The 15198-nt window shown below is 40.2% G+C and overlaps 5 protein-coding genes across 6 annotated transcripts in view; 2 read left to right on the top strand and 3 right to left on the bottom strand.

Moving 5' to 3' along the window:
• LOC6542390 overlaps positions 1 to 15198 on the bottom strand; it is a 44975-nt gene that overhangs the window by 27818 nt on the left and 1959 nt on the right. Inside the window, exon 2 of one of the 2 annotated variants that reach the window (XM_026978263.1) lies at positions 14620 to 15005. In XM_026978263.1, the coding sequence (XP_026834064.1) occupies positions 14620 to 14638 (19 nt within the window). In that variant the 5' untranslated portion in view covers positions 14639 to 15005. The remainder of the gene's footprint in view (positions 1 to 14619; positions 15006 to 15198) is intronic. The other variant, XM_026978262.1, reaches the window with a different exon arrangement.
• LOC6540754 lies at positions 3135 to 3708 on the bottom strand. The gene has a single exon (XM_001969566.3). The coding sequence runs from the start codon at positions 3610 to 3612 to the stop codon at positions 3289 to 3291; it is 324 nt and encodes a 107-aa protein (XP_001969602.1). The 5' UTR covers positions 3613 to 3708; the 3' UTR covers positions 3135 to 3288.
• Positions 8474 to 9421, top strand: LOC6540740. The gene is made up of 2 exons (XM_001969565.3): positions 8474 to 8847; positions 8913 to 9421. Exons 1-2 carry the CDS (start codon positions 8577 to 8579, stop codon positions 9404 to 9406), a joined length of 765 nt encoding a protein of 254 aa, XP_001969601.1. The 5' UTR covers positions 8474 to 8576; the 3' UTR covers positions 9407 to 9421.
• On the bottom strand, positions 9452 to 10374 carry LOC6540745. The gene is made up of 2 exons (XM_001969564.3): positions 9953 to 10374; positions 9452 to 9815 (listed from the first exon to the last, which is right to left on the bottom strand). The coding sequence occupies exons 1-2, from the start codon at positions 10239 to 10241 to the stop codon at positions 9499 to 9501; spliced, it is 606 nt and encodes a 201-aa protein (XP_001969600.1). The 5' UTR covers positions 10242 to 10374; the 3' UTR covers positions 9452 to 9498.
• LOC6540794 lies at positions 10047 to 11358 on the top strand. Its single transcript, XM_001969563.3, has one exon. The coding sequence runs from the start codon at positions 10428 to 10430 to the stop codon at positions 11334 to 11336; it is 909 nt and encodes a 302-aa protein (XP_001969599.1). The 5' UTR covers positions 10047 to 10427; the 3' UTR covers positions 11337 to 11358.

Genomic DNA, 15198 nt, shown 5'->3' with positions numbered 1-15198 from the left:
TCAAAATCCGATTAAAATTAGTTGAGTTATGGAGTATAGAACTTCTGCCTTGGGGCATTTTATAGGTTTTTGAGTTTCTACAACATCATCACATAAAAAAGTGACAAAAAAATTGAAAAAAAATATATTTATAAATTTGAATGCAGACTTTTAGAGAATTGCGCCAGAAACATTTAGAGGTATGCCACTTCAAAATCGGATTAAAATTAGTTGAGTTATGGAGTATAGAACTTCAGCCTTGGGACATTTTATAGGTTTTTGAATTTCTACAACATCAGCACATCAAAAAAATGACAAAAAAATTGAAAAAAAATAAATTTCTAAATTTGAATGCAGACTTTTAGAGAATTGCGCCAGAAACATTTAGAGGTATGCCACTTCAAAATCCGATTAAAATTAGTTGAGTTATGGAGTATAGAACTTTAGCCTTGGGACATTTTATAGGTTTTTGAATTTCTACAACATCATCACATCAAAAAAATGACAAAAAAATTGAAAAAAAATAAATTTCTAAATTTGAATGCAGATTTGTAGAGAATTGCGCCAGAAACATTTAGAGGTATACAACTTCAAAATCCGATTAAAATTAGTTGAGTTATGGAGTATAGAACTTCAGCCTTGGGACATTTTATAGGTTTTTGAGTTTCTACAAAATCATCACATCAAAAAAATTACAAAAAATTTGAAAAAAAATAAATTTCTAAATTTTAATGCAGATTTTTAGAGAATTGCGAAAGAAACATTTAGAGGTATGCCACTTCAAAATCCGATCAAGATTAGTTGAGTTATGGAGTATAGAACTTCAGATTTGGGACATTTCTTAATTTTGTTGAATTTCTACAACATCATACATCAGAAAAACTACAAAAAAATTAAAAAAAAATAAATTTCTAAATTTGAATGCAGATTTTTAGAGAATTGCGCCAGAAACATTTAGAGGTATGCCACTTCAAAATCCGATTAAAATTAGTTGAGTTATGGAGTATAGAACTTCAGATTTGGGACATTTCTTAATTTTGTTGAATTTCTACAACATCATACATCAGAAAAACTACAAAAAAATTAAAAAAAAATAAATTTCTAAATTTGAATGCAGATTTTTAGAGAATTGCGCCAGAAACATTTAGAGGTATGCCACTTCAAAATCCGATTAAAATTAGTTGAGTTATGGAGTATAGAACTTCAGCCTTGGGACATTTTATAGGTTTTTGAATTTCTACAACATTATCACATCAAAAAAATGACAAAAAAATTGAAAAAAAAAATAAATTTCTAAATTTGAATGCAGATTTGTAGAGAATTGCGCCAGAAACATTTAGAGGTATGCCACTTCAAAATCCGATTAAAATTAGTTGAGTTATGGAGTATAGAACTTCAGCCTTGGGACATTTTATAGGTTTTTGAGTTTCTACAACATCATCACATAAAAAAGTGACAAAAAAATTGAAAAAAAATATATTTATAAATTTGAATGCAGACTTTTAGAGAATTGCGCCAGAAACATTTAGAGGTATGCCACTTCAAAATCGGATTAAAATTAGTTGAGTTATGGAGTATAGAACTTCAGCCTTGGGACATTTTATAGGTTTTTGAATTTCTACAACATCAGCACATCAAAAAAATGACAAAAAAATTGAAAAAAAATAAATTTCTAAATTTGAATGCAGACTTTTAGAGAATTGCGCCAGAAACATTTAGAGGTATGCCACTTCAAAATCCGATTAAAATTAGTTGAGTTATGGAGTATAGAACTTTAGCCTTGGGACATTTTATAGGTTTTTGAATTTCTACAACATCATCACATCAAAAAAATGACAAAAAAATTGAAAAAAAATAAATTTCTAAATTTGAATGCAGATTTGTAGAGAATTGCGCCAGAAACATTTAGAGGTATACAACTTCAAAATCCGATTAAAATTAGTTGAGTTATGGAGTATAGAACTTCAGCCTTGGGACATTTTATAGGTTTTTGAGTTTCTACAAAATCATCACATCAAAAAAATTACAAAAAATTTGAAAAAAAATAAATTTCTAAATTTTAATGCAGATTTTTAGAGAATTGCGAAAGAAACATTTAGAGGTATGCCACTTCAAAATCCGATCAAGATTAGTTGAGTTATGGAGTATAGAACTTCAGATTTGGGACATTTCTTAATTTTGTTGAATTTCTACAACATCATACATCAGAAAAACTACAAAAAAATTAAAAAAAAATAAATTTCTAAATTTGAATGCAGATTTTTAGAGAATTGCGCCAGAAACATTTAGAGGTATGCCACTTCAAAATCCGATTAAAATTAGTTGAGTTATGGAGTATAGAACTTCAGATTTGGGACATTTCTTAATTTTGTTGAATTTCTACAACATCATACATCAGAAAAACTACAAAAAAATTAAAAAAAAATAAATTTCTAAATTTGAATGCAGATTTTTAGAGAATTGCGCCAGAAACATTTAGAGGTATGCCACTTCAAAATCCGATTAAAATTAGTTGAGTTATGGAGTATAGAACTTCAGCCTTGGGACATTTTATAGGTTTTTGAATTTCTACAACATTATCACATCAAAAAAATGACAAAAAAATTGAAAAAAAAATAAATTTCTAAATTTGAATGCAGATTTGTAGAGAATTGCGCCAGAAACATTTAGAGGTATGCCACTTCAAAATCCGATTAAAATTAGTTGAGTTATGGAGTATAGAACTTCAGCCTTGGGACATTTTATAGGTTTTTGAATTTCTACAACATCATCACATCAAAAAAATGACAAAAAAATTGAAAAAAAATAAATTTCTAAATTTGAATGCAGATTTGTAGAGAATTGCGCCAGAAACATTTAGAGGTATGCCACTTCAAAATCCGATCAAGATTAGTTGAGTTATGGAGTATAGAACTTCAGATTTGGGACATTTCTTAATTTTGTTGAATTTCTACATCACATCAAAAATATTACAAAAAAATTTAAAAAAAATAAATTTTTAAATTTGAATGCAGATTTTTAGAGAATTGCGAAAGAAACATTTAGAGGTATGACACTTTATTAAGTATTAAGATAAGTTGAGTTATGGAGTATAGAACTTGAGCCTTGGGAAATTTTTTACAACAAAATTTAAAAAAAATACGGGACATCCCATATACATATATAATTCATGTACACGCAAATTCATGTACATTTTTTCTTATTATTTGTATTCTACCGTATACACTTAAATTTGGCACTTCCTAAATTGAATGGATTTGCATTTGCAAAGGAATGCTTAAGGATATTTGACCGAAACTGCAGGACCCTTCACTCAGCATCCACATTCAACCGCACCTTCTGGCAGAGGTCCTTCAGCTGTTTGCCCGACTCCTCCATTGCGGTGCGCAGCTGGGAGAGACTGATCTGCAGCCGGGCCATGCGCATGTCGCCGGCTTTTAGCCGCACCTCCTGGTTGGCCGTAAAGCCGGTGGCATCGCGACGGGCTCGCGGCGGACGTTGGCGCTGTGGGCGGGGGTGCAGTCGGAGGTTCCTTTGGGTGACCAGATTGGCGGCCAGGCCGACGTCGGACTCCTCCGCTTGGTCGAGGCCATTGCTGGGGCGGCAGAGCGTCTTGGGGTTCGATTCCGGCATTCTAGTCTCTGTTCTAGTCGATTGTCGTCACAAAAATTTGGTTTCCCAAATGACATCTATGACATCTATGTACGTATGTGTGCTGCGTATCGTGTTTCAAATTGTTTGCGATACTTGTGACATCATGAGCACGAAATGCTGAGCTCGCACAGGATGTGATATGGTTCGGTATTCTGCGGTGGCCACCCGGAAAAGTTTGTCGGCGGAAGGGGCAACGTGTGTGCTTTGGAGCATACCACTGAACTTTAATTACAATTAACCGCAAATGATGTAGCGCTGCTGGTGACTTGCGGTCATATAGGAAAAAATGATGATAACAAAGTGTTTAACCTACTCTATGCGACTTTAAAATGCTCTTACATGACTACAACTTTTATACAACCACCATTAACAGCCTTAAATTAGGTTAAATGCAATACCTTAATATCTGAACGGAATTAAGAAATATTTTTAAAGAACCTCAATGTCGAATGCGACCTGCCCAATGTAATAACTAATTTAAATCAATTACTTAACTTAAAGGGCATAATTAATTAATGTCTCCCGTAATTGAAATCGACATTTCTGGTAGCATCGCCAATGCAGGATACTGCAAAAAAGTGGAAGTAAACCTATTATTGTGCCAGGAGTGCCCGCACACAGACACACACCTTCCAGGAGGCAAGAATCCAGGAGCAACACGGACACGTAGCGAAGAAAAGGACGCGGGGCGGGGCTGACCACATGGGACGACGAAATGGCATGCGATGGCTGGCAAACTCAGCTCCTGTTACCTTGGGGCAGATGGGGGGGGCTTGCAATTAATTAAAAATACATGCAACGTGAACGAGTTGCAGACATCCTGGCCGTCCTGCCTCCTGCAGCTGCATTAATTTGACCGCAAAATAAGCCAATTATTCGGTGCAAGGCGAAACCATATCGGCGGAGCGAATATTTTCCGTGCCACCGCTCACTGCTCACCGCTAAATGCATTACATTCCGGACCAGCAGAATGATGTCCAGCTTTCGTATAAGCCCCCCTTTTTCTTAGCTTTTTCCTCTTTTTTTTTCTTCTTGTCTGGGAGCCAGCGGTCAGCATGAGGCTGGCAGAAAAGGTCCTTGCGCTGCCATTCGTGCTGCGTAAGCTGCGTTCATTTGTAAACAACATAGTCATCGCTCGAAAACAATAACAAGCCCAGCGAGAAGGACAGCAGCTAAAGTTAGAGTACGTAAGACCTGAATAATTTAATACACTTTGCCAGCCATGCACAAAATGTTATTCGGGCAAATTGAGCACGACAAATAATTTAAACATTGCACTGTAATGGTGAAGCTGGCATACTCGTAATTCAAGAGACCAATGACAGGGCTCGCAATTCGTTGATAAAATCAGTAATCGCAAATCAGTGGCTGCCTCTAATCGCAGTTTTCTGCTGTCTACAAATTACATTTCCTGCATTTGCACATATGGCATAGACAAAAGCCATGGCAAATTGCGTGGCTTTTGGCTTATACATATGGGGATGCAGGGTATGGGAAAAGTAAGCAAGGCCAGGACTTCAAATAAAGTTAAGCAAACAAGAGCATTAAGTGCATGGATGTTGTGATGGCTGTTGTCCGGGGTTCCTTTTTTTACTCCTCGGTTTTCTGTTTTTCCGGTCCTTCGTCGATGCCTTTCCCGATTTAAGGAACAACTTCATTAGGCAAGTGCTCGACCGGCTCCAAGTAGCCTGCTGTTTGCCCTTCTATCCCCTTTATCGCTTTCTATTGATTTTCCTATCAATATTTCCATTCTATTTTACTCTCCCTTATCCTCGTTTCTACACGGTGTTTTCGCGGGCATATTGTATTTCTATTAAATATATATCATAATCAATCAGTCCTACATGTTTTTTAGCTCTAGTCACCAAAAAACGTATTATAATTGGGTTTACTTTGGCTATTAAGATAATTAAACTTTGGATCATAAAATAAGGTACTTTTGGTGATTAAATCGAGCTGGCATTACAACTTAAATTGGTTGCAATGGATTTCCTCCGAGCTAAAAGACTAAAAGTAATTCTTTACCTAAGTACCAGGTATTTTACGGTCTGGATACTTGACAATATAACATCCACATCAGTTTTTTCATCCATTTTGTATTTGCACGAGATGTTTTTGCTTGCAGACACGGTGAAGAGTGTCAAATGCCATTAAATGCCAACTAACCAGCAGTGGGCCATGTCTAAGCGCCAAGTGGCCAGGTGAGAAAATAGCCAGCTACTGATTGCCACAAGGTTGGGGAATCGGCAGGGGTCCTGGTTGCGAATTGCCCCGGAATTTTACTTACCTCCTCACTGCCGTAGACAAGAGTGGCAAACGTTTTGACAGCCCTTCCGAGCCTTTGGCAAAAAAAATGCTCCAGAAAGGAGCCTTTAACACTTCATGGTGTTGGGTAGAAATTAAATAAGATAATAAGATAAGATAATAATTAAATAATAATAGTTAACACAATTAATTTGTGCTGGAAAAGGTTAAAGCTTATTTACTTTAACAATATGATATTAAATGAGAACAGTTCCATACAACTTTGAATTATTCAGAATTAAGACCTAATGAATTATTTTAACATGCCAGAACTGCAGGCTAGCTATCTGTACATCTTGACCAACATCTGAAAAACAAGTCAAGAAATTATGAGCCTTATGATAATATGGCACGACGAAAATCCGCAGCTTGCCAGGCGCTAATTGAATGCATGCTGCGCCAGTAGCTAGTCCTTTTGCTCCTGCAGCATCCGAAACTGCTGGCTTTGGCCAAGATGATAAACGAGCAGGCCCAGAGTAATAGGAAACAAACAAGCATTAAGGCAAAAATATCTCTAAACAAATATTATTTACGAGCTGGCCAAGCACGAAGCGCAGCCAGTAACTTTTGGCAACGGTTAGACGCCTACTATATTTGCCCAGTTGCACCATTTGGTTATATAGAGTGATATATATATTTATCGTGCGGCACCGAAAATAATCAGCCACACCTCATAAATCCAAGAAAGAGGTCGACACATTTTCAGGCAGTGTAATCAGGAAGCTTGCCAAAAACGCGGTGGTGACAACAAAGTGCGCCGAATTAATTAACAATAATTTCAAATAAGAACAGCAATTCATTTAGTGGGACACATGTTTTATATTATGAGATTTACTTTGTCTTGGCATAAGCACTATCTTGCTTCTAACTCAGTTGTAAAAAAATGAATATTCATTCAATGAATATTTACTGAACGTACAACTGATTGAAGAATATTTTTTATATATGCTGTCGTGGGCAGCATTTTGCACAATTTTGTAATGATAATCGAATGGATTTTCCCACTAAATGCATTCACGAAATGGGCTTTGTTTAAATCCATTATATGAGACGCACAGCACGATCGATTTGCGTGCCCCTCGGTGCCGCCTCAAAGTAGGCAACACAAATAAAGCTTAACATGCAGCCGAAGGGGCGAACTGGGAGCTGGGAGCTGGAAGCTGGAAGCTGAAAGCTGGCGGATAAAGGATGGTGGCCACTCAATCCCAGTTGTTCTGCTTCAACACTTTCGCACAAACACCAATCAACTGGCAGATGAATCAAGCGCAGGCGTTGGCTGCCCAGTTAAGCCCACTCTGAACACCCACAGTCCACAGCCCACAACCCGCAACCCACGTAAACCCCATGCCCCCGCCCAGTATTCAATTTTTTGGACAGGCGACAAAACTGCGCCACAAAAGGGGAAAAGCGGAAGCAGCAGCAGCAGCAGCAGCAAAGCAGGGAGATGCAGTCCATGGCAACAGCATCATCCAAAGGCAAACACACTGGCCGGCACATGCGAGTGGAAAATCAATAACGTGTACGTTTATCTTATTTTCTCGTCGCAGGGAATGTCGTTTTATTCCCATCCTTTCAAATATATAAATATAAATCTTCGGCGCACTTAAGCCTTTTAAATGATAACAATGGCCGGACCAAAAGAAGCATCCCCCCACCACCCATTCCACCGAATAAAAAACACGTCCACTGAGTAGCAGGTGCGCACTGGACACCAAAGGACTTACTGCAGAACAGCACCGAGAAAAGTTCCCATCCAATCCCCCGGATTTTGATTTCCCCACTGCAAATGTGCGTACTCTCCACATGCCACATGTACACCCGACCAAGTCGAGAAATTCCATGAATTTATTATGTCCCCTCTGCTTTAATAGAGTTTCAACGAAAAGTTTCCCTCGAACAAATTATGAAATATACGGAGACAGCTTTTTGCCATTGAACGGAAATTGTGGTTTAAATCTGGGGGATGAATTTTGATCTAAAGCGAATGTGAAAAAAAATATCAGATAATAAAATGACATTTTATGTGTGTCCTGAAGCAAAAGTTTTTATCTTATTTTATTTATTGTGATGGTATATTAAAGTAGTTGTTGAATCCCAAATTTCGGGGTAAATGAACCTACCTGTAGTTGAAAGTAATTACAAACAATTGTTAATATATTTGCACAAGGACAGTAATTTGCATTCCTCTTGCAATTTTCGATCCGTAAACACGTGCATGAAATCTCAGTTTTGAGAGCAACCCTGCAGTTTGCTTTGGTTCCCAAAATGCACTTATGCAAAACAACATTAGTGCAGTAGACCGTCATAATTGTCATATTAGACAGGAAAATCCATAGACGAGAGTCGACCCTGAAGTGTCGATGGACAGCAGCTTCTGGATCTGCCAGCCAGACAGGAAAGGAAATTGCTTAATTTAGCGCAAAAATTATCCACTGGCCAACGAGGCTCAATTGCCGATCTGCCAGGGTCGTTTGAAGCAGATAAAGCAACCCTTTGCTACGAAACTCAGGCAGACTAATTTTAAATGACACGAAAGGTAGAAAATAAATTTAATTCGCTTCATACTCGCTCACACTCATGATTTTTACACGAAAAACATATTAAATCACAACAGCTAGGAGCGACTAGAAGACCTCCACATGCTAAGTTCAAGAAGTGGCACTTCTGGAGATGATGGCTCTATAACTGCACAAGCAGAAAAAAGAGTCGATGATAACATCAAAGCGCCACCTATTGGCTGGAGTGTCGGGCTTAAAGATGTCCAGGTTACAAGTGCCCATCGAACTCACAGGCACATAACCAAGTGCCATTTGCTTGAAGAATACACCAAGCTGCCAAAAACTGCAAATGTACAACCTGAATGTACCAGCCTGAAGCGAACCCGCTCCGAGGAGTTTGCTTCCAAGCAAGGTGAGAGATATAAATGATTTAGTTATTATTGAAGGGGTAGCCATTGAATCCGATCGATCTCGCAGAAGATGAATTCGTGGAGCATAGATCATCGAGTCTTTCTCAGCTATCCGACGTTACCATCAAGCCCACCTGCGAGGTGAGTAGTCAGACCTCGTGGACTGCAGCGGATCAGAGTAACACGGATGCCAAGCAGTTGGAGGCGAAGTTGGCGGCTGTGTGCGGAGGTATCGAGCCTGAAACGGACAAGCCCAGCAAGATCCTGCAGCACACGATCCACATCGAGGTGGAGTCGGTGACATCGCTCACGGCTATGCAGAGGCCTCCACTGCACCAAAGGATGTGGCAGGTCCTTGTGCAGGCGGGGGATGCGATTGTCGCATGTGCCTACATGATCGGCGAGAATCTGACACTTGCGCTTTTCATTATCCTGTGCCTATGGTGCCTTTACCTGTTATTAAGCCACTTTTACGGCAACTTGCAGACCAATGTCAACCAGCAGAACGAGTTGAAGCGCAACCTTTTGCGCGGCATACCGCCCAAATACGGCACAGTGTAATAAGGAAGATTCGTTTTGCACTTGATTGAATAGGTAAAAATATAGTACAAATGTAGCTGAACAGAGCTCCAACCAGCGTTGTCCACTTTAATTCATCTCAACATATTGGGTGTGCAACAACACATGATGGCGAAACTACAATATAGCGCCGAAGCGAAATCGGTCAAAATATAGCAAAATCGATCGGCCAGCGGCGGTCGACCCAATGCGTTTGGAATCTGCACGGAAACGGCATCGATGAAAATCGTGTGACGCGTGGATTCGCAGGGTGCCAGAGCTGGGGAGAAATCCACAGGACACACTCTGATGCGGCGACGCGGCTGGTCCGTCTGCACGCCGATCGAATGGATGTCCTTGAGCCCGTCGCTTCCCTTCTTCCTAAAGATCTCCACGTCCTCGTCCGAGTTTTCTGCGGGTTGATATGCTGATCAGATTTATTGTGGCGGATAACAATGATGAGTAAATGCGGGTATCTCCTTTCACCGAAATTTAACCTCGTTTGTGTGGAATTTTGAAAGTAGTGTTGTTTTGTGTTGATATCATTACCTTCCGCCAATACCTTGGACATCCAACCGTACCAATTCCGTTTGTTTGCTTCGACTAGGTTCGATTTTAAATTGGTGCGGACGGTGATCGAACTGGGTGTTGCAGCCACATCACTGCCGTCCAAATCCTCGAAGCATTCGTCGGCCTGAAAGCCCAAAATGTCGAACAGCCGCTGGCAGGTGTTCTTTTGCTCGGACAGTTTGCAGGGCTCGTTTACGGCATCCTGAACCAAATCCCCAATTAGCAAGTTTATGACGATCGCAGTCTGTGGTGGCTCCCTGCACGCCATTAAGTTTACAGCGTCCACAGATAAAATTTTGAAAAGTTTCGAAAAATGCCTTCTAAGCAACTGAAGCCAACATAATTTCGTTAACACAACACGATGTTGACAAGTATCCCACCGGAACTGAATTTGGCACTCAAATTTGGTATAAGCTGGTAAAAAAATTCCCAGTTTTCAACACAATACAATACAATGGATAATCATAAAGATAAGGACGATGCAGAGGAAAGGCTGTCATTGCCAGAATCTCATCAAGTTATAATAAACATGCCATCCGCCGATGAACATGGTCATGTGGTGTATCTGCCAGATGCAAATTTGGGCGCCACAGAGACGGATGCTTCTGTAAAACTTGACCTAAAGGAGCAGCTTCCGAGTGCGGATCGAATAGAGAACAATCGGGTGACTTTCGAGCTCGATGATGTGGCCAGCACGAGTGCTCAATCCGCAGTCCTCAATGCTCAAGGACAGAAATCGTCAGAGGATCAGGGTCTCCAGACCAAGACAGAGATTCCAAACAAGGCAGGAGCCCCTAAGCAGTTGCATAATGTACTGGAACTGATCTGTCGCTTCTCCAACGATATGGATGCCAGGGAGAGCCGGGTGGCACCACATCCGGCAGTGATTCTCCAAATTCCACAATACTGCGAACTGGGCACGCAGACCGCTGAGATGCCATCCCAGTCCCGGCGATTGCGCTTTGATCCAACCAACCTGAGACCTGATCCAAATCGACCGCCCTGCGAACGCACGCAGCACACATTCACCATTAGTGGCAACAATATGCCGGGCAATCCTCCCCAGCTTCGACAGACGATCTGCGCGCGAATTGGACGCTCCATCTGCGATTTTGTGGCAGCCCTTTGTCTTTGCCTGCAGGTGAACAAGGATTGTATCTTCTGTCTGGGTTTCTTTGTGGCCTTTGTGATCAGTGCCAGCTTCCTCACTGCCTTCTTCTACCGCACCCTCAGCTTCTCCTCGTCACCGGTGCGAGTGGCTGCCAGTCCGGTGAGTGGCACCATGCGCTATGAACTTGCCACACTAAGATTTAACGGAGGGTACTACTACATCTATACTGGCAACCAACAAAAGTTTCTTTAGTCTAACTGGATTTTGAGTTTTATTTCGGGTTCTCTAGTGTTATTCTTAATAGTGGTTGAATTATTCTTTTTGAATTTATAAAACCTGATATAACAGTTTGTCCGCAGGAAAGAAACATTTGCACTCTTATTCTTGATAAGGATCTTGATCGGAATCAGCCGAGTCGACCTAGCCATGTCCGTCCGTCTGTCCGTCCGTATGAACGATAATAAAAAAATGTACTTAAATACTCCAGATTTAAAATACATTTTGTGTTTATTTTTAAGCTGCCTCAAACAAAGTCGGGTGGCGAAACTTTGAAAATGCAAGCAAACCGCATGACCAGGTTCAATCAATGGGCTTTCAGCAGTTATACTGGTTGTCATGGACTCCAAAGTTTGCAGTTCGCTTACGCCGCTGCCGCAGTGGTACTGCCTTTCTTCGCCAACTTTTTCTTGATTTTTTTGAGTTTAACTCTAGACAAAAGTCGCTCTGTATAGCGGGTGGCAGAATGGGGATGTGGCATGGGTGGATGGAGAGCGGGTAGACCTTGTCCGGCTTGACTTGACTTGACAATGGGTCACACAAAAAGTCGGCCTTTGGGTACGGGAAATTGGCCACAAAACGTTCGTCGCCTGCTGTGCCAGGAGCAGGGCGGTCGCCAACTTTTTGGCAAGATGCCCGGGCACAAAGGAATTATTGTTAATATAGGCAATGCCAGCCAGACCCGGCCAAAAGGAAACCCAGCAGGCTGGAGGGGCAGGCAATGACCGGGGGATGTCTTTTCAATATAATTTATTTATGCGAAATATGGCAAATATTCTTTGGAAATTGTATGCCCAAATAAATAACGAACTTTTCATACACTTTTGAACGAGATTTTTCGCACATTATAATGAACAACGTCTTAGGATAGTCTAAATATATTTTAAACAGAAAACAATTTTTAAGACATGGTCACCACTTTGATGGTCTAAAATATGGTTGTATATCCTACTTGTTTATTCATTTTTGTACTTTATCTGTGTAACTTGAATTTGCATAGGCAAGATATATTTTTTGCTTAGATTACATAGCTATTTTCATTCAAGTGAATCAACTGGACTTTTCACAAAGAAGTACCCCTAATTTTATTGACTCCTTGCAGGAGAAGGCTGCTGCCCAAAACGGATGAGCTGTTATGATAGCAAAATCAGCTAAATTGAATTTTACATAATACACTGCTGTTGTAGTAGAATATATGTACATATGCACATAAATATCTACCCGATTTTCTGGCACTGTATGCTCAACGAAATTTGGTCGAGGGGCAATTAAAGTTTGGAGGGCGATAAAAAAATGAGCCTGGAATTGCCAAACAATTTTTGGAGAACATTTTAAACTTGGTGTGGTGGGGGTGGTTTCCTACTTTATAGGGAGGCTGATGATGATGGGGTCGGGAACGAATGTTTGACTTCAATGGGCGAGTAGAGCGACGCGGGCTTCCGCTGGCAGGAAATTGAATTGCACGAACACGCGAAATTACATCATTTTGGAACCACGGTAAACAATTTCCCGTTTGAACCTAACACTTTTTTCCCATATTTATTATTCTCATTTCATTTTCGCTGCATATTTTCAACCAATTTTTGTCAGGCAAATTTTTCGTTGCCTAGGTGCCCGTCCACCATCCACCAATCCTTGTTAACGGCAATTTGTGCGAAAATATCAATTTCACTTTTTTTTCCCCCTTCCTTTTTTTTTGTGACCATTTTGTGTGGGATTTGGGTAAAAGGAGAGCACCCGTGTGTTACAAAACAAAAAAAGAAAAAGAAAAGCATTATGATAACAACAAAGGCAGCCAAAACGTCTGCAGAGCCAGATAGACTGACAGCCAGCATATAGAGCACCGGATACACAGTAGATACATCGATACACATGCTAGGTTTCAAATGAAAAATAAGAAAAGCAGAAAATAAAAAAACGAAAACGAAAACGAAAAAAAACGGCGAGAATCCATGGATCCATGCCACTCCCACTGGGGCACAAGCCCTTCGCGTTCTCAAACATGGCAGCACTGTCAAGTTTGAAAGGATTATTGCCACTTGCCGCTTGCGGCGAACGTTCTTAAAATGTAACACGTTTCAAACAAGTTTAGATACGTGTAGTGTATGTTTTGTCTGTCGGTCGAGTAGTCTGGGCCTCTATGGCTATGGCTCTATGGCAATATGACCGTATGGCTGGGCTGGCTAACACTCGTATCTCAGTTGGTATCTCTTCGGGCCAGCGTCTATGTAAAAAGTCATCAACGGGGGCCAGTTTGCCCAGGCCTAGGAAGCAACAACAGCAACAACAATAACAACAACAACAACAACAATAACAACAACAACAACAATAACAACAACAACAACAATAAAAACAGCCAGCAGAGGCAAAAACAAAATACAAACGGCGGCGACTGGTTTGACGAGCTTTTTTTCAATGGGCTCGCGACCAAAACCGAAAAAAAATTACGAACAAAATATAAAAAAAAACAGCCCTACACTTGGCTTGAACTCTCTTTTGGCCAGATCTCCAGCTTCGTCCCGGGTTCAAATCCGATTCCAATTCCGACTCCAAGCGGTTATAAAAATTCGCGCTTGGAGTTTCTTATTTCGCCAATCCAAAAAAAAGCGAAGGAGAAATGTTAGACTTTGAGATGCTCTAAGCACGCATATCAAGCATATCAAAGAAATTCAAGCTCAAATTTTGAGTCTGGCGGGGGGGACAGTTTTGTAAGATTGATGGGAATGCTGAGGTCATTCATCATGCGATTCTCGTCTTGATTGGACATTTCGCAAGGCTTGATAGACGAAGGTTTCAAAATACATTTGCCAGCACACATATATTTATTATCGAGGATTATCATGTAAACGTGCAAAGTGGACTAGGAAAGGCTCAAATTCGGGTTGATGGGCACACAGTAGCAGATTTCCAATCAAAATTCCAAGGAATAATAACAATATAATAAAGAAACCATACATATGGTACGTAACCTAATCTTATCTCAAACAATTTAGTAAGGTTTAGGAACTTTCTTTAAATAATCACGAATCGGGATTTCTAAGGATTCAGTACAAGGAACTGATTTGGTGAATTTTTAGCACTTCTCTGCAGGTGCAACAAACAGTAACAAAATAATTAATTACTTTGAAGGCAGGTCCAAGTTCATAGCGTTAATATTGCTAACTTTCTGCACTTGGCTTCCGAAACTCGAGAGACTCTAGGTTCACCCAGTTTTACGACTGCAGGGTATTTAAAATGCAAGACTTTAAGTGCGACTCACCTTTAAGAGGGACTGGCATTGGTATTGGTGTGCGAGTGTCTGGCTGCCAGCGGCATTGGTATGCGTGTGTATCTGTGAGTGCTGCTGCTGCTGCTGCTGTTGCTGCATCTAAAGTCTAGATGATGACGATGGAAACGATGCTGCACATCCTGGCGGCCATCTTTTCGACTGGCAGAATTAACTTTTTGAGCCGCCTCACATGTTGTTTTCTCCGGCTTTGTTGCTGTTGTAGTTTGTCGATTAACACTTCGGCTGCATGGTTTTATATATACATGTACATGTAGGGATAAATTGGTTTAGACGTGTTTTTTCAAACGGTTTTACGAGCGATTTGATATTGTTAAATTGATTTACTGCTGGCCGTGCGCACAAATCAAGTTTTTTGGCTTCGTCGAATACGAAATAAATAAATAAATAAATAAAGCCAAAACTAATCGACGGAAGCCCCGAAAAAAGCTTTTGAAAGTGGCCCACGCAGGCGGCAAATAGCAATAGTTGAGAAATGAGATAAATAATGGCAAAAAATCCAAATTAAAGTGTAATAAAAAAAGAGGTCTAACCACTTCTTTTTTTATTTTG

Source organism: Drosophila erecta, unplaced genomic scaffold (genome assembly GCF_003286155.1).
Source record: "Drosophila erecta strain 14021-0224.00,06,07 unplaced genomic scaffold, DereRS2 tig00000055-arrow-pilon, whole genome shotgun sequence".
In the NCBI taxonomy this organism is placed as follows: Eukaryota; Metazoa; Arthropoda; class Insecta; order Diptera; family Drosophilidae; genus Drosophila; species Drosophila erecta.
This window is presented reverse-complemented; position numbering and strand designations above follow the sequence as displayed.